Source organism: Dipodomys spectabilis, unplaced genomic scaffold, assembly GCF_019054845.1.
Source record: "Dipodomys spectabilis isolate Male_0828 unplaced genomic scaffold, ASM1905484v1 ptg000199l, whole genome shotgun sequence".
Taxonomy (NCBI): domain Eukaryota; kingdom Metazoa; phylum Chordata; class Mammalia; order Rodentia; family Heteromyidae; genus Dipodomys; species Dipodomys spectabilis.
Window position 1 is genome coordinate 2,299,308 of NW_024870876.1, and position 21,855 is coordinate 2,321,162.

General features: G+C 39.4%; 1 protein-coding gene across 1 annotated transcript in view; it reads left to right on the plus strand.

Moving 5' to 3' along the window:
* Window positions 1-204: 204 nt before the first annotated feature.
* The window catches only part of Lypla1 (lysophospholipase 1), a 32,567-nt gene continuing 10,916 nt past the window's right edge, over window positions 205-21,855 (plus strand). The window contains exons 1-6 of the mRNA XM_042696139.1: window positions 205-384; window positions 1,337-1,368; window positions 16,846-16,911; window positions 17,584-17,631; window positions 18,483-18,553; window positions 20,857-20,930. Of these exons, the coding sequence (XP_042552073.1) occupies window positions 316-384; window positions 1,337-1,368; window positions 16,846-16,911; window positions 17,584-17,631; window positions 18,483-18,553; window positions 20,857-20,930 (360 nt within the window). The 5' untranslated portion in view covers window positions 205-315. The remainder of the gene's footprint in view (window positions 385-1,336; window positions 1,369-16,845; window positions 16,912-17,583; window positions 17,632-18,482; window positions 18,554-20,856; window positions 20,931-21,855) is intronic.

Consider the following 21,855-nt stretch of genomic DNA (forward strand, 5'->3'; position numbering starts at 1 on the left):
GCCCGAGCATGCGCGGTTCGGGAGAGCAGGGCGGGCGCAGGTCGGCTCGGGCCGCGCTCGAGCTGGGGCCCCGGGAGCAGCCACCACATTGTGACGCGCGAGGCCGGCCGCGGGGGAGGGGCGGCGGGCCCCAGGAACGCGCGGAGCTGGCGGACCGCGGTGCGGCGCCGTGTCGGCGCGCACGCGCCTGAGCGCGCGCCCGGCGGGGCGGGCCGGGACTCGGGGGCCGGGACTCCGCCGCTCGCACGCCCTTGGGCCGCGGCCGGCGCCCGCTTCTCCCTTCCGCTTCCGACGCGCTGTCTGCTGAGCCGGTGGATGTGCGGCAATAACATGTCCGCCCCGCTGCCCGCCGTTGTGCCCGCCGCCCGCAAAGCCACCGCCGCGGTGAGTGGCGGCCACTGGAGCTCGGAGGGGCCCAGTGGGCCCGGCGCGGTCCTAGGCCCGGGGTGGGGGCGGCCGGAGGGCGGGAGCGCCCGCCCCTGCCTGCCCGGGTGGGTACGTGCGGGTGGGTCGGCAGGCGGGCCTCGGTGCGGAGGCCCGGCCTGGGGACGCGACGCTGCGGGACGTCGCGCCCCTGCCCCGGGGCCTCTGCATTGCGGTCACCGACCGGCCGGGATACCGGGCTGCGGACCCCTCGGTGGACGCGGCTGGACAGAGGGACCCGTGCCGCGGCTTGTGCGCGGATTGCGGGGAGGTGTGCCCCAGTGCTCTGCTTTGCACTCTTGTCCTCAGTGAAAGTTTAGGATTTAGTGTCCTTAAAAACCGGAAAGATGCTGGCCGTGGGTAGGAAACTTGGCTGTGAGAATCTCAAACTTTTGCTCCCGAAAATCCTTTTATTGGGATGGGGAAAGAAAGTATATATATATATATATATATATATATATATGTGAAACTTTGGTGACTTGACAGAGACAAACTAGTTTTCTTAGAGCATGACCATTTGCATTTGAGGATGTCTTCGTGGGACCTCTAAGTGTTAAAATCCCTCGCTAATTATCTTAATTATCTTCAAGGATTAAAGGGAGAAGTAGCTGGGTGGGGTAGCTCCTGCTTGGGATCCTAGTACTAGGGAGGTTGAAGCTAGTGGGCTGCCAGTTCCAAGCCAGCTGGGCTACCTAGCAAGACATTTTCTTAAAGAAAAGGAAAAAACAAATTCCAAAGGCTGATTCGTAATTTTGCCCTTTTAAAGTAAGATCAGTTTGCCTGTCAAACAATTCTGTTGTAGGAAAAGACTTTTCATTCTACCTTCACCATACCCAGAGCTACAGCAAGTAACTGTTTAGTGTGGATTTTTTTGGGGGGGGATTAAAATTTTTTTTTCTCCCTTCTCTTTTAGGTTATTTTCCTTCATGGACTGGGAGACACTGGGTAGGTGCCATTATTTATAACTCATGAAATAGAGTCACGTAACTTTGCTTACTGGTCAAAGGTTTATGTTTAAGAATGCTGAAAATGCATAACCAAAGATTGCTAATGGTATTTCTTTCTGTGTTAAGATAACTATCGTTTCTGCTTGAGAAACTCCCAGAATTTATCCCTCTATCTTGAATTTATAATTTTTCAATTTCTCTTTCTGGAACATTTTAAAATTGTAAACTACTCCTTGATTACTTGGGGGTATTGGATACCAGAGAAGAGTGGAATTTTTGTAGAGGGTATGCAGTACAGCTTTCCAGGGGAGTTGGAATTTCAGAGCAGTTGGAGAGGGACTAGTTGATCTCTCTCCCCCCTCCCCCTCCCTCCCCCCTTCCTCCCCCTCCCTCCCCCCTTCTTCCCCCTCCCTCCCCCCTTCCTCTCCCCCTCCCCCCTTCCTCCTCCCCCCCCCCTCCCTCGTGGGTCTGAATGCTGTCCTTGGGTTCCTTCTTGCTCAAGGCTAGCACTCTACCACTTGAGCCATTATGACACTTCCCGCTTTTTTTTTATTGGAGACAAAAGATTCGCAGACTTTCATGCTGGTGCTAGCTTCCAACCTTAATCCTCAGATCTCAGCCTCCTGAGCAGCTAGGATTACAGGTGTGAACCACCTGGTCTAGTGGCACTGGGTATTAGTTGAAATGGTAGCAACTTAAGACGTGCAGAGTTTTGGATTAGGTGATACATGAACAGAGAAGATAAGCTGAAAGTCAGAGGCAGAGGCTCATCAAGCATTTTATTTTGCTTTTGCAGTGCTGAGAATGAAACTTAGAATCTTATGTGTTCTGGACAAACTTTTTACCATGGATCTACCACCTTAACTTCATAGAGCATGAAGTTAAGGCCTGGGCAGTGTCCCTGGGCTCTTTTGGTCAAGGCTAACACTCTGCCACTTTGAGCCACTGCTCTACTTCTGGTTTTTGAGTGGTTAATTTGAGATAAGAGTCTTATGGGGGGGGGGGGGGCTGGGTATGTGGCTTAGTGGTAGACTGCTTGCCTAGCATTCGTGAAGCCCTCAGTACCACATAAACAGAAAAAGCCAGAAGTGGCGTTATGGCTCAAGTGCTAGCCCAGGCCCTGAGTTCAAGTCCCAGGACTGGTTAAAAAAAAAGTCTTATGGGGACTTTTTTGCCCCAGCTGGCTTTGAATTACAATCCTCAGATCTCAGCTTCCTGAGTAGCTAGGATTATAGGCATGAGCCACTGGTGCCTGGCTTGTGATTTATTTTTTACTCAAGATTTTTCCATATTGAGAGGCTTTTACTTTGTATTTAAATTTGTGATTATGTTTGAAACTTAGGTAAAGTGTGAATGTCCTTAAAAATAGCAGTTGGAAGAAACACAGAAGATAAATTTTAATAAAGTAGTGAAAACTTTATTGAAGATTATTTAAAATGAGGCATCCAATGGGGACAGGGTGGTGCAGGAAGGAGGGTCACTTGAACCTAGAACCATCCCAGGCAACACTGCAAAATCTCAGAATGAAAGAATGGGTGTATGTATGTATGTATGTATGTATGAATGAATAATGAGACATGCAGCTAGATTAATTTCCCTTTCCAGCTACTAATCCCAGGCTTCACCTTCTTAGCTTTGGAGATCAGATGAGATTAAGTGTTACGGCTCTTCACACAGGCTAGATGGGGTAGATCTATTTTTGTTTTTCCTAGAATGGTGATTTCAACTTAGGGCTGAGGTTTGGAGGCAGGGCCTCAGATTTGCTCAACTTGATTGCTTCATTGGCATTGATTGCTTCATTGAGCCGTGCCACTTGAGTCCAGCTTTTTGCTGGTTATTTTAGAGATAGAGTTTTGTAGATTTTTGTCTTGGATGGATGAATTCAGATCATAGCCTCATGAGTAGATAGAATTAGGTATGAACAACCAGCTCCTGGGATAGATCAGTTCTGAAGATTGATTTTTCATATTTTATGCCATAGTAAGACTAGTATGGAGTTTCAGAGAAACATTATTAGACTTTGTCAGTTTATCTGATGAAAAGGACAGGTTTATTTTACAAAAAGGAGCCACTTAAATAGCAGAACCTCTGCTTTATTACCAAACCCTTCGTGGTTCTGCAAGCCAGGGAGATGCTTGCTTACCTTATAACTTACCCAGTAAGAGAGCTTCTAGGCCTGAAGGACCAGTCCAAATAAAAAAAGCTTCAGTGTAGCCAGATTCTCTATGGACTCCATGTCCATTCTGCAGTCTTGAAGTTAAGAGTGTAATTGTGAGGACAATCAAGATCCTGACTTTTTTTTTTGGGGTCAGTCGTGGGGCCTAAACTCTGAGCCTGGGCTCAGCTCTTCAGCTCAAGGCTAGCGCTCTACCACTAGAGCCACAGGGCCACTTCCGGCTTTTTCCGCTTATGTGGTGCTGAGGAATCAAACCTAGGGCCTCATGCATGCTACGCAAGCACTCTTACTACTGAGCTGCTTTCCCAGCCCATGACTAAAGTTTACATTAAAAAATTCAATGTCTCTGGTTGTGAACACACTGTGTGGGGTATTGCTATAGAAAAGCTTATTCTAGATTGGTTCCATGAATACATGATAAAACTCAACAAACCAGTTTAACAAGTGACAGTTTAACATGGCCCCGGGTTTAATCCTCAGCCTAGTGACTCCCTCAAAAAAAAAAAAAAAGAAGTTTTAGAAGCACATGTGATCAAAGGATAATTTATAATGAACTGTGAAGTTAATATTTGAGGAAATATGTTTTAGGGTATAGCGTATGAGATCAGTTTTTCTTCTAAAATAAAAATAGCTTTTGTTGTGGTTTGGAAAATAATTGTATTGTAAAAAATTTCAAAATGCAACTATGCTTATAAAGAAATGACTTGAAATCCCACAGCCCAAAGATAGCCTATTTATTTTACATTTAGCATTTAAGAAAGTTTTGTTTTGAAATATTTACAGATTCATAGATGAGCTGCAAAAAAATAGATTTCTTAGTGTCCTTTACCTAAATTTACTAATCTCTGTATTTATTGAATATAATCTATGTTTGCTGTACCCTTTGAGGGTAAGTTGCATATGTGATTGCTTACTTTCAGAACACTTTAGTATGTATTTCCTGTATGCTATGTAAGTCATGTAAGTTATATATAAATTGAATGCTTTATGATTATATAAGCACAGTCTTTTATATAACTACAGTTTTCAAACTCAGAATATTATACACTGCATATGCAAACTTTGCTTGTGTGTTAGTACTATCCTTTCTAGCCATCCCATTACCTCTTGGGATTCAATTCCCCATCACACATTGAATTTAGTTGTCACATCTCTTCAATGTCTTTTCATGTGGCAGAATTTCCCAGGCAGAAATGTTGTTCATGACACTGGCATTTTTTTTCAGAGAACATCCTTATCTTTAAATTTATTTGATATTGACTCATTCTAGATGAATTTATACATTTTTGGTATTAATGTTATATAAGTGCTGGGTCCTATTCATTGTATCATATCAAGAGATGAATGATGTCATGTTTGTTATTACTGGTGTTAACTTGGGTTGCTTGATTAAGGTAGTATCAGGGTTTTCTATTGCAGTTATTTTTCCTTTGTAATAGAGCAAGTTGTGGGGAGATACTTTGAGATTACATAAATTGTTCTTCATCAGACTTGCATCCAGTATTTTAAGCAACTCTTAATGATTATTGATTGAATCACTATTTGCTATCATGTCTTTTATTTGATAGACAAACTAGTTGTTTGCTCAGTATTTTGTACAGATTCAGATTCAGAGGATTATATTCCATTATTGTTATGTTTTAATTTCATTTACTTTTAAAAACAACTTCAAATTTATATGAAAGTTACAGAAATAGCATTTATAGCTCCATGTATGTTTTTCAGATTAACATTTTGGACTATTTACAAATAAGTTGCAGACACACTGACTCATTAGTCCTTGTTACTGAAGTGTATATTTTTACATATAAAGACAGATACTCCTGCATAATCACAGTAAGACCATCAATCTAGAATTTAGTACTGATCTAATTCTACCATCTAATCCAACACTTCTATTCACATTTTTTTTAATTGTGAAAATACTGTACAGAGGGGTTACAATTACATGGGGAAGACAATGAGTACATTTCTTATCAAGCATTGTAGCCTCCTCCTTTGTTTCCCCTTCCTATCCCTCCCCATCCTCCCCCCGCCCCCCCATCCTCCGCCCCCACCAAAGTTGTAAAGTTTGTTTTCCACATAACGACTTGTACATCTTATTGTTGCAATGGGTCCACCTGTATCCCTATTTAAACGTTTTGTTTTTTCCCTTCCCCTCCACAAATTATACTGACATCAAATACAGTGAAAGCAGCAGTTATACCGTGGGGGAGGGACATACAAAGCAACAAAGAAATAATCTTACAAATGTGTTAGAAATAGTCGCATGAAAGAAAAAAAATTTGAATACATATCTTAGGGTTCATTTCCCTAACATCAACTTATCTGACCTTTTCTGCTTGACTCAGACATATACTAGTTATTGCAAATAAGGGAAACCATGGGACCTATGTTTCTTTGGGCCTGGCTTACTTCACTTAATATAATTTTTTCTAAGTCTTTCCATTTCCTAACAAATGGGGCAATGTCATTCTTTCTGATGGAGGCATAAAATTCCATTGTGTATATATACCACATTTTCTTGATCCATTGGTTCCATATTTTAGCTATGGTAAATAATGCTGCAATAAACATAATCGTGCTGGTAGCTTTAGTGTGGTCTTGTTTGTATTCACATTTTTTTATATGACTATAGTGTTCTTTTTTTTTAAGTACTTTTTTTAATTGTGAAAATACTGTACAGAGGGGTTACAGTTACATGAGCAAGGTAATGAGTATATTTCTTATCAAGCATTGTTGCCTTCTCCTTTGTTTTTCCCCTACCATCCCTTCCCTCCCACCTTTATAACTACACTCCTCCCCCCCCCCCTTTTTTTCTTTTTGTCAGTCTTGAGGCTTGAACTCTGGGCCTTGGTGCTATCCCTCAGCTCTTCAGCTCAAGCTAGCTCTCTACTACTTGAGCCACAGTGCCACTTTTGGTTTTCTGAGTGGTTTATTGGAGATCAGTCTCACAGATTTTTCCTGCCCGAGCTGGCTTTGAACCGGGATCCTCAGATCTCAGCCTCATGAGTAGCTAGGATTACAGGAATGAGCCACTGGCACCTGGCTTATAATGTTCTTTATCTGCCCTGAATCTAATCTGTCATCAGGTATTACATTCAGTTATCATATTTTCTTACTCTCCTTCACTTTGGAAGTTGTCTTTCATAACAGCTGAGGTTTTTTTTCAAGCATACAAGGTAGTCACTTATAGAATGGCCCTTGGTTTGGGTTTTATCTTGTGATTTATCCCTTTCTAGTAGGAACAACACATGAATGTTGTTATGCTTACCTCAGTGTATCATATCACACAGAGTGTGGTGTTTTTTTTTTTTTTTTGTTGGTCATGTGGCTTGAATTCTGGGCCTGAGCACTGTCCCTCAGCTCTTCAGCTCCAGGCTAGCACCCTACCATTTGAGCCACAGACCACTTCCGTTTTTCCGGTGGTTTATTAGAGATAAGAGTTTCATGGCCTTTCCTGCCCGGACAGGCTTTGAACCTCGATCCTCAGATCTTAGCCTCCTGAGTAGCTAGGATTACAGGAGTGAGCCATTGGCTTCCAGCTGATTTTTGTTCCATTATAGGTCACTTTACATGTTTTCTCTTTTGGTTAAGATAGTTGTATTATTGTAACTGTGACTGAATTACCTCAGAGAACAAGGTAAAGGAGGGAAGATTTATTTGAACTCATGGTCAGTGTATGGTTGCCTTTCCTCATGTGTTTGGATAGAACACTATGGTGGTGAGAGGTTGATCTTCACTTTTTGGTAGATAGGAAGCAGAGAATGAGAATCTAGAAAGGGACTGGAAAAGGATCTGCTCCTTAAGGATGCACCCCTGGTGACCCCCTTTCTCTAAGAAGGTCCTACCTCCTACCTTTTACCACTTGTAGTAACACCTCTGTAGTATGACTCCATAATGTGATTAATCCATTCATTATGTCAGAGCCCTCTGGATGTAATTGTTTCTAGAATTGCCATCACAAACATCCACAGAGGTGTACTTTATTAATAGGTGTTTACAAATAATTTGTAGGAAGATACCTTGATATTAATGAAGATAATTATTTTCTCACCATATTTTCACCCATGGATTTAGCATACACTAATGGTTGTGATAGTTGCCCAATACCATATTTAAATGTAGAAAGATGAAATTATGACCTTTGAGCCAGGTGTAAGTACTGGCTCACACCTATAATCCTAGCTATTCAGGAGGCTGAGATCATTATTTGAAGCCAGCCAGGGTAGAAAAGTCCAAGAGACTCCTATCTCCAATTAACCAGCAAAAGCTGGTCTAGGGGTATGGCTCAAGTAGTTGAACATCAACCATGAACAAAAAAGCTGAACCAGAGCTTGAGGTGCTCACTTCAAGGCCCAATACTGGCATAAACAGAAAAAAAGTGGAAGAAATTATTGTCAAAGCTCATAGAATTCACAAATGTTGTAGATCATGATAATGACAATTTGCCTTGTGAAGGTTAAAATGTGTTTGTGACTTACTGTTCCACAATACTGTGAAATATGTGAAATTTATGTAGTCACATAATCTCAAAAAAAAAAAGTGAGAGAAGGGGTGGGTTAGGAGCAATGAGTGACAATGTTATCAGACACTGTACTCATATACTGTTTTGTAGAATGGGAACTTCTTTGTACAACTACTTAAAGGTAATAAAAAATTTTTTTAATGAAAAAAAATTTAAAAATTTTTAATTCTTTTTGTTATTGTTGTTAGTCGTGGGGCCTGAACCCTGGGCCTGGGTGCTGCCCCTCAGCTCTTCAGCTCGTTTGCCTTGCATGCATGAGGCCCTGGGTTCGATTCCTCAGCACCACATAAGCAGAAAAAGCCGGAAGTGGTGCTGTGGCTCAAGTGGTAGAGTGCTAGCCTTGAGCTGAAGAGCTGAGGGACAGCACCCAGGCCCAGAGTTCAGGCCCCACGACTGACCAAAAAAAAAAAAAAAAAATTATTCTTGACTATTGGAGTCTACAGTGGGATTGAGTCTATTTCCCTTATGTATGTATATATTCATTTGAAGGTTTTAAATCAGTACAAGCTTTCAGATTCTTGTTTTACTCTGAGGATTATAATCTGTTGCTTAAACCTGTCATTTATTTTGAGGCTCAAATTGTCTTTACACTTGGCCAGTGGGAACATATTCAGGTTGTTTTCTTTTTTTTTGGGTCCGGACGTGGGGCCTGAACTCTGGGCCTGGGCGCTGTCCCTCAGCTCTTCAGCTCAAGGCTAGCACTCTACCACTTGAGCCACAGCGCCACTTCCGGCTTTTTTCTTTTTGCTTATGTGGTGCTGAGGAATCGAACCCAGGGCCTCAGGCATGCAAGGCAAGCGCTCTACCACTGAGCCACCTTCCCAGCCCCAGGCTGTTTTCTTTGGGCATACAACTCCCCTCCCCCATTATTTGAGCATGTCTTTACTTTCTGGTGTAATTAAGATCTTTTCCAGGGGACTGGGAATGTGGCTTAGTGGTAAAGTGCTTGCCTAGCATGCATGAAGCCCTGGGTTCAATTTCTCAGTGCCACATAAACAGAAAAAGCTGAAAGTGGTGCTGTGGCTCAAGTGGTAGAGTGCTAGCCTTGAGCAAAAGGAGCTCAGAGACAGTGCCAAGGCCCTGAGTTCAAGCCTCAGGACTGGCAAAAATAAAAGAAATAAGATTTTCTAGGATTTAGTCCTGGACTCAGTCTCCTCAGTCCTTTCCCCCCAAACCACCACCAGGCTTGGTTCTTTCAGGTAAAGAACAGTCTGTAGGAACCAAAGAGTTGGGTGTTGTATGTGCTTATTTCAGTTGTTTCTTCTGAGCCTTCAGAGGACAGAACAAAGCATATATTCACATATGTACAGACATGCATTTTTATCAGTTTGGATCTCTGTACATATTAAAGATCCTTTGGAAAAGAGGGAAGAGTTTTTGAGTTTTGCTGGGAGTGGCTCATATGTATAATTGTAGCTACTTAGGAGGTTGAGATCTGAGGAGAGACTTACCTGATTTGCTAGCAGAAAGCTAGAACATTTCTGAAATTAACATTAAATTTAAAATATATCTTGTTCTGTTTCATATAGTCACCATAGATTTAAGTCATTACTTCTCAACTACATAAAATGTTTTTACATTGTAAAACAGAAGGAAATAAGATTGTCATCCACCTAGCCAACAGAAGGAAATAAGATTGTCATCCACCTAGCTAACCATGTTAAGGAATGTAATTGAAACCATGTTCCATTCAGAGTCGAATAAATAGGTGGACAATTGTTTTTTCTTTAAGTAGCTGTGCAATCCCAAAGCTATAATTAGCTGAAATAATACTATGATGTTTAGGGCTTGTTTAGTTATCCCTGGGGTCATTAGCACAAATCCTGAAATGGAAAATACACTAGTGATACTCTTAGAAATTGAAGAGGATAGAAGCTAAAATGGCATACATAAAATCAGCATTGGCAGTGGCCAGGGAATTGACCTTTTATAATTGATTATATTGTTATCTTTTATAGGAATAACAAATAGGTGTTGCATTTAATTAATTAATTTTGTGAGACGGGTATATAAGGTATATAACCTTGTTTGGCCTTGAACTCATAATCTCCCTGCCTTAGCTTCCTGAGCTCTGGGATTACAGATGTGAGCCACTATACCCAGCAGTGCCTTGTAGATCACATTGTTGAAAAGATCTGGTAACAGGAGTTCTAGGCTAAAGACCTAACTCCAGGGATTCTACCCATTAGGTCTGGTCATTTGCTCCAAAATGCAAAATAAGAGCAAGAGTTGTGGTGAAGGGCACAAAAAGGTTTATTTTGGCCAAGTGCTAGTGGTTCATGCCTGTAATCCTAGCCACTCAGGAAGCTAGATCTGAGGATTACAGTTTGAACCCTGCCTAGACAGGAATGTCCTTGAGACTTTTATCTCCAATTAACTACCAGAAAACTGGAAGTGGAGCTGTGGCTCAAAATGGTAGAGCACTAGCCTTAAGCAAAAGAAATCCCAACAGCATTCAGGTCCTGAATGCCCCATGACCAACCAAAAAAAGGGTTTATTTTGCAGTATGGGCACTCTTTAGGAAGAGGCATCTTCCAGGGTACATGAGATTTAAGTTTAAACAGAGGAAGATTGGGCAGGGTGCCAGAAGAATGCATCATTTTCTAGACAGTCCAATTACAAGTGTGGTCCTGTGGTCAAAGATATGATCTGGGTGGTCATCTCAGGATTGGTAGTGAGAGCCTGGTCATAGTAGAAAGATGTGTTTTTGGTGGTAGTTTTAACTCTTGTCACAAGATGTTTATCCATCAATCCTGTTCTCGCCTTTAGAAGTGGCCAATAGTGGCCTTAGTGAAGTGACAGTATCTCAGAGCAAAGGAAGCAGATAAAAAGGTAAGGTAGAGAAGCTCAGTTGTAATTCTGTTTCTTAGTCTTTGGACATTTGCAGGCCCAGGTAAAGAGTGACTAATTTCATCAAAAGCAGATTCTATTACACTTTGTACTTGGAAGCAAGGAATAACTGGACTGCTTGATCATTTCTGGGAGTAACAAATAGGTCCATTTTTATTTGGGAGTGAAAGTAAGTTAACTATTTATGAATATTGTATAATGTTATTTATTGTATACAATGTAAGTAAATTACTTGCAATGCTAACTATACTCATACTGTGAAATATTGCCCTTAATTTTATTGAAAATATTAGAAAACTTGCTAATTATTAATGCCAAAATATAACTACATTGTATAATAGGTCACAGTCACATAAAAAGCAGTAATAAATTTAAGTGTAAAATGAAAGGCAATGAAAGGTTTATTAAATGGGTTGTTTAGCATAGAGCTGTGAATTGGCTTGAGTCAGTTAATACAGTTAATACCTTTACATGGAAGAACATGATTTTTATCTGTAGACTCAGAGGGGTTTTGTAAGTTTTTTGTGGTGCTGGGGAAGGAATTCAGGGCCTCCCACACACTAGGCAAGTATTCTACTATTGAAGCCATATCCCAACCCCTAGTATCTGTGGTCTTGGCTTAAAATGAATTCCCAAATCTTTTCAGACTAATCTCATGACAACTATCTATTTCCCTCAGCTTAATTTTTCAGACTGCTTATCCTAATGCCAGTAGTAGAATCTATGAGCAATGAGTTGCTGGGAGCCCAGAAAGACTGTACTTAGCCAACTCCAGTGACCATTAGCCAAATACTTCACCACTTTGTGATTGAATGTGGCAAGTAGAAGAGAATGTATCAGCTGGTCTGCAGCTGTTATATAGTTCTTAATTTAAATTGGTTCAGCTTAGCATCCTGATTGACTTGGTTGTGATTTTAAGCTTTTTTTTTTTTAATTGTGTTGGTGTATAATATAGTCAAATATTCAAGTCTTGAATTGTCTAGCTGGATAAATCTTTACATGCATACACCCATGTAATCATCAACCAGATGTAGATAAAGCCTCCCAAATGTTCCATCATTCCCTTTTTAGCTAGTATCCTCTCATCTCTAGTAGGAACCATTATTCTTTGCTACTACAGATAAATTTTGTCTGGTTTTGACCTTTATGTATATGGAATTGCAAATTGTTGGCATATCCAACTCCTTTTACTCGTTTTTCTATAAGATTTATACTTTGAAACACACACACATGTATTTGAACTCAGGGCCTTGCACTTGTTAGGCAGATGCTGTATCACTTGAGCCACTTCAGCGGCCCTCTTTGTATTGGTTATTTTTTTAGATCCTGTCTCTCTTTATGCCCAGACTAGCCTTGACTAGGTCTTCCTATTTGTGTTTCCCTGTTGTACATGCACCACTGCACCCACCCTTTTATTCTTCCCCCCTAGCTGGAATAACAGGTACATGCACAAATGTTTTGGCTTAGGCTGGCCTCAAACTGGTCTCCTAAATAGCTAGAACTATAGTTTTGAACACCTGCTAGAAAATAATTTTTTTACACACATTGCACCACCCAAAATCACCCAAGTTTTTAAAAATAGGTATGTGTGTAGTTGTTGTTGTTGTTTTTGTCTGTTGTGGGGCTTGAACTCTGGGCCTGGGCGCTGTCTCTGAGCTCCTCAGATCAAGGCGAGCACTGGACCACTTGAGGCACAGCACCACTTCCAGTTTTCTAGTGGTTAATTGGAGATAAGAGTCTCATGGGCTTTGAACTGCTATCCTCAAATCTCAGCCTCCTGAGTAGTTAGGATTACAGGAGTGAGCCACCAGCTCCCGGCTAGGGTGTGTATTTTTTTTTTTTTTTTGTATATATTTTTTGAGAGTACCTTTCTGTGTAACTTTAAGCAAGACTTGTTTTTGAAATCTGTTTGTTTCAATCTCCCTAGTTCTGGGGTCAAAGGCTTGCATCACCACACTCTGTCATATGTGTATACAGTAAAATGACACATCACTAACCTAGAGCTTTCCAAGTCATTAATTCTTTACTGAATATGTTCCATTGTGCATTCAGTCCATTGCATGCAGGTGGAGGTATCTGCTCTGTCTCCATCTCATTTTTCATTTTTCTTCCCTTCTTTATCTTCTCTCCACCCACACACAAACACACATACATGATTATGTCAACATTTGAGATGAACCTGCAAATATGATCTATCACCTTGCAGAATTCCAGCTTGTGTTCCTCATTCACAAGGACACTGAACATAACTAGCATGCAATATCTTAAATTAGGAAAAATCAACAAGGATCCATTTATCAGTACAAATAAGTACTTTATTCTTTTTCATTGTTTAATCATACTCCATTGTATAGATATGCCATATTTTGTTTATTAGTTCATCCTTCGCTTGCAGTTGTAGATATCTTTGTGTATGCTCTGTCTCCCTCAAAATTTAGTGGGCATTTGGATTATTTCCACTTGGGAGAAGAATAATGCTGCTAAGAGCATTACTCTTATGTGTTTTGGGGGTGGGCATCATGTTTTCAGTACTGTTGGATAGACCTAGGAGTTGAACTGGATCATATGGTAACTTCATGTTTAATGTTTGGACGACTTGCCAGATGGTTTTCAAAAGTGGCTGCACCGTTTATATTTCTTCAACAGTGTATAAGGGTTCTGTTTCTCTCCATCCTCTTCAACACTATTATCTTTTTATTATTATTATTATAACCATTTTGGTGGATATGATGATGTATCTTGCAGTCAGTTTGGTTGGTTTGTTTTGAGATGGAGTAAAAAAAATAGTTTTCAGACTTATCCACTTTGGCAGCATGTCATAATTTAAAATGTTTATTATAGTGGAGTAATACCTTGTCATAAGTATATTAGCCATCTGTCCACTGATGGACCTTTGACAGTATTTTCATCTTTTAGTGGTTCTGAATAATACTGTTATGAGCATTTATGTGCATTTTATCTGTATGTTTTCAGTTTTCTTGGGTATCTGTCTAGAATTGAAGTTTTGGGGTCCTTTAGTAATTTCACTTACTTTATTGAGAAACTACCCAATTGTTGTTCACAATGCCTGACCATTTTATATTTTCACCAGAAATATATATTTGTTCTGATTTCTCTACAGCTTTACCAGGCTCTTGTAATTCTTTAAGTCCTCCCTTTTCCCACCCTGCTCCCCTTGGTCCTGGGGTTTGAATTCAGGGCCTGGGAGAGGTCCTTGAGCTTTTCTGCTCAAGGCTAACAATCTTCCACATGAGCTATAGTTCCACTTTCAGCTTTTGAGTGGTTAATTGGAGATAAGAGTCTCACAGATTCCTGCCTTAGATTGGCTTCAAACCAAGATTCTCAGATCTCAGCCTTCTGGATAGCTATGATTACAGGCATGAGCCACTAATGCCTGGCCCTCTTTATGTTTTTCTTGTTTGTTTTTAGACAATTTTATAGCTATCCTGGTATAAAATAGAATTCGCATTGTTTTTGAGGCAGAGTTTCACTGTAAGTCTATACCAGGCCAGCCTAAAACTGGAGATCTTCCAACCTTAGCCTCTTGAGGACTAGGAATACAGAGGTGCTCCATTGCCCTCACTGTATCTCTTTAATGACTAATATAATGTTAGGTATTTTTCCTATGCTTTTGGCAATTTGTCTTGTCTTCTTTGAAGAATTATCTTCAAGTCCTTTGCCCATTTGTAAATGGGGAGGGGATTGTGTGTGTGTGTGTCTATGTGTGTGTGTAATATTATTCTGTATATATTATAGATACTAAACAATTATTAGACTTAGGTTTGCAAATATTTCTTCTAATTGCTTGTCTTTTCACTTTATTCATTGTCCTTTGAAACACAGCAGTTTTAAATTTTGATGATTTCCAGTTTATGTAGTTTTTCTTTGTTGGTTGTTCCATTGTATCTCAAAAATCACTGACAAGGTCACAAAGATGTATGCATGTTTTATTCTGGTAGTAAAAGTTTCATTTACTATATTTAAGTCTTCGGCCTATTTTGTGTTAATTTTATATACAGTGTGAAGTAGCAGTCAAGTATCATTCTGTATATGTACATGCTCACCTGTCCATTACATTTGTTGAAATGACTGTTCCTTCTCTATGGATTTGTTCTGGTATTTTTAAGTTGACATGGGTTCTCAGTTGATATACATCAATACTTCTTGGGCTACTACTGTCATCTTTCTTATATTGTAGTAATGTTAAAGTTGGGAAATGTTAGTCTTCCAACTTTGTTCTTTAAAAATTTTTTTGTTTTAGCACATATTAGTTGTACAAGGGAGGTTTCATTGTAACATTTTCACACACACCCTGCTTAACTCTTATCATTTTCCCTCATCCTACTCTCTTTTTAAAAACAATTTAATATTCTGTTTTTATACATTGACCATATTCATCTTCATTCACCCTTTCTGTCAAACCTCCCTTCTCCCTCTAGTACCCTTAGTGTCTTTCCATTATACCAAGGGATTTCATTATGGTATTTAAGATGTGTATGTATTATGTTTTGCTCAGAATAACCCTCTCTATTGCTTTCTGTTTTCACTCCTTACAACTTTGTTATTTGAAAGATTGTTTTAGTTATTCTGAGTCTTGAATTCCCAGGACTTTGTGAGTTTCTGCACACTCACCTAGGTTCTCATAAAGATTATGTTCACTGATGATCAATTAAGGGAGTCCTGCTGTCTTACAAATGTTGTCTTCTAGGCCGTGAACACGAAACATCTTTTATTTATGAAGCTTTTCAATTCTTCCAAAATGTTTTATAGTTTTCAAAGTAAAATATGTAAGAGTTACAAAGATATATATATATATATATATGTGTATAATGTACATTACATATGGTCTGTATCTCACATATGTACATAAAACTCACACTTACACACATGCACAAACACAGAGCTCCTAGAATAGTCTAGTTCATAGTTGGTATAGTTGTTTGTTTTTGTTTTTGCCGGCCGAGGGGCCTGAACTCTGGGCCAGGGTACTGTCCCTCAGCTCTTCAGCTCAAGGCTAGCGCTCTACCACTTGAGCCACAGTGCCACTTCCAGCTTTTCCTGATTATGTGGTGCTGAGGAATCAAATCCAGGGCTTCATGTATGCAAGGCAAGCACTCTACCACTGAGCCACTTTCCCAGCCCCAACAGAAGTTTTTAACATTCATGTCCAGATAATTTTACAAAAGGCTTAAGTTACTTCTTCTATTTTATCCTTTAGAAATAACATATAAAAAATCAAGTGTAATGTAAAATGTAAACAAGCAAGAAACTGTAGAGAATGTCCCATTTCCATCACATTTGTTGTTCTTTGAGTGGAGCTGGAGAAATGAACCCAGGGCTTTGTTTGCATTTAGGCTGGTGATCTCACTGACATCTCTGATCATATTTCTCAAGTGGTAATCATGGAAAAAAGTCAGAAATAATATCAAAAATATGTCAAAGGACTTTATATCTTGCCTAAGTATTTTTTTCCAGTTTTCTTGTGTTTTATTTTGAGCCTACACAGATTTTTGCATAAATGCACAAGGGAAGAATATTAACTCAAGTTTTCAATAATGCAAAAATAGAATAAAACTCGTTTATTCTTTTGAGGCCTTTTTTCACACAAAATTTGAATTATCTTCTCTGTCTTGCCTCTATTATAACTTGTTTATAAAGTTATAAAGGGATATAAATACACAAATATATTTTTAAAACTGCAGTACAGTGAAAAATAGGAAGAAGCACATACATCCTGTCTAGAGGCATGAGACTGTCTGCAAAATCTGTTGGGGTGTTTCTAGGTCCATGATACTGTTTAATAATACTGATAGTCCACACTTTTTAACATCACAAATTTTAAATACTGTTGTTACTGTTATTTGTTGTCATTTTAAACAGTATCGGATATAATAGTGCTTCCAAATAATATTTTCCACCAGGCATGGATGGGCAGAAGCCTTTGCTGGTATCAGAAGTTCACATATCAAATACATCTGCCCACATGCGTGAGTATTTCTCATCTTTAGGTTTGTAATTCAGAACAGTTGTTAGAGCCTTGCTTTTCTAGAAAAGCAGTTGAATATTAATATCTTTTTATCCAACTTAGGTTTTGTAACTTCTAATATAGATTTATTGTAGGAAACAGGGAGTATCTAGATTTTAGAATGTTTTTCTTTTTGCCTGGATAATTTCTGATTGTCCACCCTTATTTTTCATGCCAGCCTTGCCTCAGATGTAAGCGACACTTAGGCATAGCTTTAATTTATTTAGCAGGTACAAAGCTAAGAAATAGACAATAAGCAAAGCGTAATCTGAGCATATGGAAATTAATGCTACATTGTTTGAACAGTAAATTGTTCTTATATTTATTTCCAACTGTCTTGATTTCTGGTTTTGCCTTCTCATGTCCTGAAAAGTTACAATGTAAAGTAAGGACTTGAGAAAGAATTTTTCCCCCCTAGCTAGCTTAGTTCTTTGCAGTTGTTTCTCTCCCTTTAGAAAATAGTTGGGGGCCTAAAGAGCAGCTTATTTAGGTGTGAAAATACAAAACAGTTCATGTTAGTAAATACTACAGCATGAAATTTTGTATGAGTCTAAAATAACTACCAACTATTGATTGACAGAATTTATCAGGTTTGGCTTTAATCTGACTTGTCTGTTTTTGTATTCTCATGTAGGCCAATTATGCCTGTTACATTAAATATGAATATGGCTATGCCTTCATGGTAAGTAAGAGTTTATTCATTAAGAACTTTTTAGTTTTTTATCAGAAGTACCCTTGTGTATATTGTTTATTTAGCCAGTTTTATATTGCAAAATTACATAAATAACTTTAAGTTTATGCTCTTATTTAAGATTTCAATGCTTTAGATTGTGGGTAAATTTAAACTAAACAGGTAGGGGAATGAGAAATTGAGGGAATAGAAATATTGGAGCGAAACATCTCTTACTGCTTAATAAGGCTTTATTGATTTCAGTAATTAGACATTTGATTTTTTGTTTTTGTTTTTGTTTTCTTTTTGGGGGTCCGGTCGTGGGGCCTGAACTCTGGGCCTGGGCGCTGTCTCTCAGCTCTTCAGCTCAAGGCTAGCGCTCTACCACTTGAGCCACACACCACTTCTGGCTTTTTTCTTTTTGCTTATGTGGAGCTGAGGAATCAAACCCAGGGCCTCAGGCGTGCAAGGCAAGCGCTCTACCATTGAGCCAACTTCCCAGCCCAGTAATTAGACATTTGAATGATCACATGTGGTACATCAGTTAAATTAGAACCTCTTCATTTTTCCCACTTCTTATTCTTCCTGAGAGCTAGATAGTTTCCAAGACAATCACTTCTCTTTCTTCCCTCAAGAAATTCTCATATTTCTTTTGCACTTCATGATCGGGAAGCAGGACTAAGTTCTCATTCTTCTGTGCTGCTTACAGGTTGTGATTTTTCCTCAGTGCTGTCTAAGATTCCTGCGATTGGCTCTGGATAGAGCCTTTGGTACCTTTGACACTTGTTTAGTAAAAGATACTCACCAAGGATAGATTTTCTTAAAATTGAATTGGTCTTTTAAGATTTGGCCTTATTTTCTAGGTTTGATATTATTGGGCTTTCACCAGAATCCCAGGAAGATGAGTATGGAATTAAACAGGCATCAGAAAGTGGTAAGTACAGAAAATTTTTTATAAAGACAGAGTCATTCAAACTATTCTTAAGAAACTCAGTAGTGAAATTGACGCTGATTATATATGACACAATTATGTAAATTCAAGAGGTAGTGTTGTTTCTTTCTTTTGTAAATGTGGGTTTTTTTTTTTGGTCAGTTGTGGGGCCTGAAATCTGGGCTTGGGCACTGTCCCCTCAGCTTTTCAGCTTTTCAGCTAGCATTCTACCACTTGAGCCTCAGCCCCACTTCCGGCTTTTTCTGCTTGTGTGGTGCTGAGAAATTGAACTCAGGGCCTCATGCATGCAAGGCAAGCACGCTACCACTGAGCTACCTTCCCAACCTGTAAATTTGGGTTTTGTTGTTGCTGGTTTTTTTTGTTGGTGGTGGTGGTGATGGAAGCCATGAACTTCACAAATGCTTTACTGTTTTTCCATTCTCATTCTGTTGTTTTCTTACCACATACACATATCTGTGACCAGTGGAAGTAAGGTAGATAAGAGACAAACAGTTATCAAGTTTCAGCTCTGTCAAATACGTAAGAACCTTGCTTTGATTTACATAGTATAGGCTATACTTTAAGAATCTCCAGATCCAGAGCCTGTTTTCTGGTTAGTATTCCATTCTCCTTTGTAATAATAAGTTGGCTTATTTGGTGTGTAAAAACAAAAAGAACATTAACTTTCTGTGGGATGATGTAGTTTAAAAAAATATATAGAAGCTTCCTTGTCTTCTTTTTAAATGTATGCAGATGTTTACAACTAGAACACTGATGACTGGAATTGGAAATGTTCTGGGTGGTGATTCCTGAGGGTGGGCAGCACTGGTGAAAGAACCCAGCCGGGAATTGACCCACATGCCGTGTAGGCGGAGAATTATCACACTGTTCTTTTTTACTTTTGAATTTGTTTGAAAATTTTCTGAAATACATTAAAAACCAAAACTCAGTAAGTCTTTTTTATTATCATTAAGAATTTAGAAAGCCAGCCGGGCGCCAGTGGCTCACGCCTGTAATCCTAGCTGCCCAGGAAGCTGAGATCTGAGGATCGCAGTTAAAAGACAGCCTGGGCAGAAAAGTCCATGAGATTCTGACCTCCAAAAAACTACTCAGAAAACCAGAAGTGATGCAGTGGCTCAAGTGGTAGAGCTAGCCTTGAACTGAAGAGCTGAGGGACAGTGTTCAGGCCGAGTTCAAGCCCCATGACTAACAACAAAAAAGAATTTAGAAAGCCAGGTGTCAGTGGCTCATACTATAATCCCAGCTATTCAGGGGATCTTGGTTCAAAGCCAGCCTAGCAGTTAACCACCAAAAAGTCGTAAGTGGAGCTATGACCCGTGATAGCCTTAAGCACAAAAGCTCAGGAACAGTGCCAGGCCCTGAATTCAAGCCCAGGCCTAACACAAAAAGAAAGAAAACAATTTTAGAGTTCTTTGAGATTGAAGAAAATACATTCAAGAGGCATTGGATGATTGGGAATGTCAAACCACGAAGATTGACTTTTGGACTCATCAAAACATAAATCAAAGCTCCCCCCCCTCCGCCCACATATACACTGGGGCTTCAACTGAGGGCCTCACGTTCTTGCCTTGCTTAGATGGTTGGCATTCTAACACTTGAGCCATGCCTCCACTTCAAGTTTTTTTTTTTTGCCAGTCATAGGGCCTGACCTCTGGGCCTGGGTGCTGTCCCCCAGCTCTTCAGCTCAAGCCTAGTGCTCTACCATTTGAGCCACAGCACCACTTCTGGCTTTTTTTCCTTATGTGGTGCTGAGGAATGGAACCCAGGGCCTCATGCATGCAAGGCAAGCACTCTACCACTGAGCCACCTTCCCAGCCCTCCACTTCCAACTTTTTGATGGTTACTTGGAGATAATAGTCTCACACACTTGTCTGCCTAGGCTGGCTTCAAACTGAGTAGATGGGATTACAGGCACAAGCCACTGGCAGCCAGCTAGGATCTTAAAGCTAAGATTTTGCCTAAGCATAAAAGATGGTAAAAGTATGACCTCAAGTAAGGGAAGATGGAATGTCTTCTCTGTGGAAGACAGGAAGAGGCCAGGCCCTGCTAGATAGGCAAGCCTAGTGAATTCCAGAATGAAAAGTTCTGTCCTCACAATAGAGTTGGCCTATGAAATACTTCTTATTTCTTTCCTGTCCAAAGCGAATTACTGAACAGAGTGAGGCTCATACTCCCATTTCTATCTTGAATGTACTTTGTTCTTATTTTTTTCCTATTTTAAATTGTATAAATATACTTAATTTTTAAAGTATTTGTAGTAACTTTCTTTCCTTTTTTTTTTTAAGTAAAAGCTTTGATAGATCAAGAGGTAAAGAATGGCATTCCTTCTAACAGAATTATTTTAGGAGGATTTTCTCAGGTAAGATATGTCAGTACTTTCAGTATATTTATTTATATAGAAATGTATGGTTTCTATGGTTTCTTTTTTCTAGAGAAGAGTTTTTCTTTAAGAAGCTGTTATAGAATCTTGTAGTTGTATGGAATAAAATTTGATTAGAGTGGAACTAATTAATTTCTGCTTAGTATACTTTTTTTTTTTTGCTTTTCTAATTTCCTGGTCTCAGTGTTCATTACCTTTTAGAATGCCTGCAAAATCTATTCATTAAATAATAGATTGGAGCCTGGAATGTACTTTTAAAAAATAAGCACAATACATTGTAGTTAGGTTTCTAAGTTAATAACATATGCCCTTTTAATTGCACAGTTCTTAGAGAAAGCTACTAGTGGCAACCATAAGAAAGGGAAAAGGAGAACTTTTTTCCTTCTTTGGCCTATAAGATAGGTATGGATAAAAGTATGTAATGTTCACTTTGGTGTCTTCCTCTTTGTATTTCTTCTCCAACCTTCTGTACTTTCTCCATAGCCAATTTCTTTTTTTAAAATTTAATATTTTTTTTATTGTAAAAATACTGTACAGAGGGGTTACAGTTACATGAGCAAGGTAATGAGTATATTTCCTATCAAGCATTGTTGCCTCCTCCTTTGTTTTTCTCCTACCATACCTTCCCTCCCACCTCCACAACTACCCTAACCCCTGCCAAATTGTAAAATTCGTTTTTCAACATAGTGTCTTGTACATCTTATTGTTACAATGGGTCAACCTGTATCCCTATTTAAGCATTTTGTTTTTTCCCTTCCCCTCCCCAAATTAGAGAAGTGTATATACAAAAGATGCAGGGCACTGACATCAAATACAGTGAAAACGGGTTATACTGTGTGGGAGGAACATACAAAGAAACAAAAAAAAATCACATGGTACATTATAAATACTTTAGAAACAATAG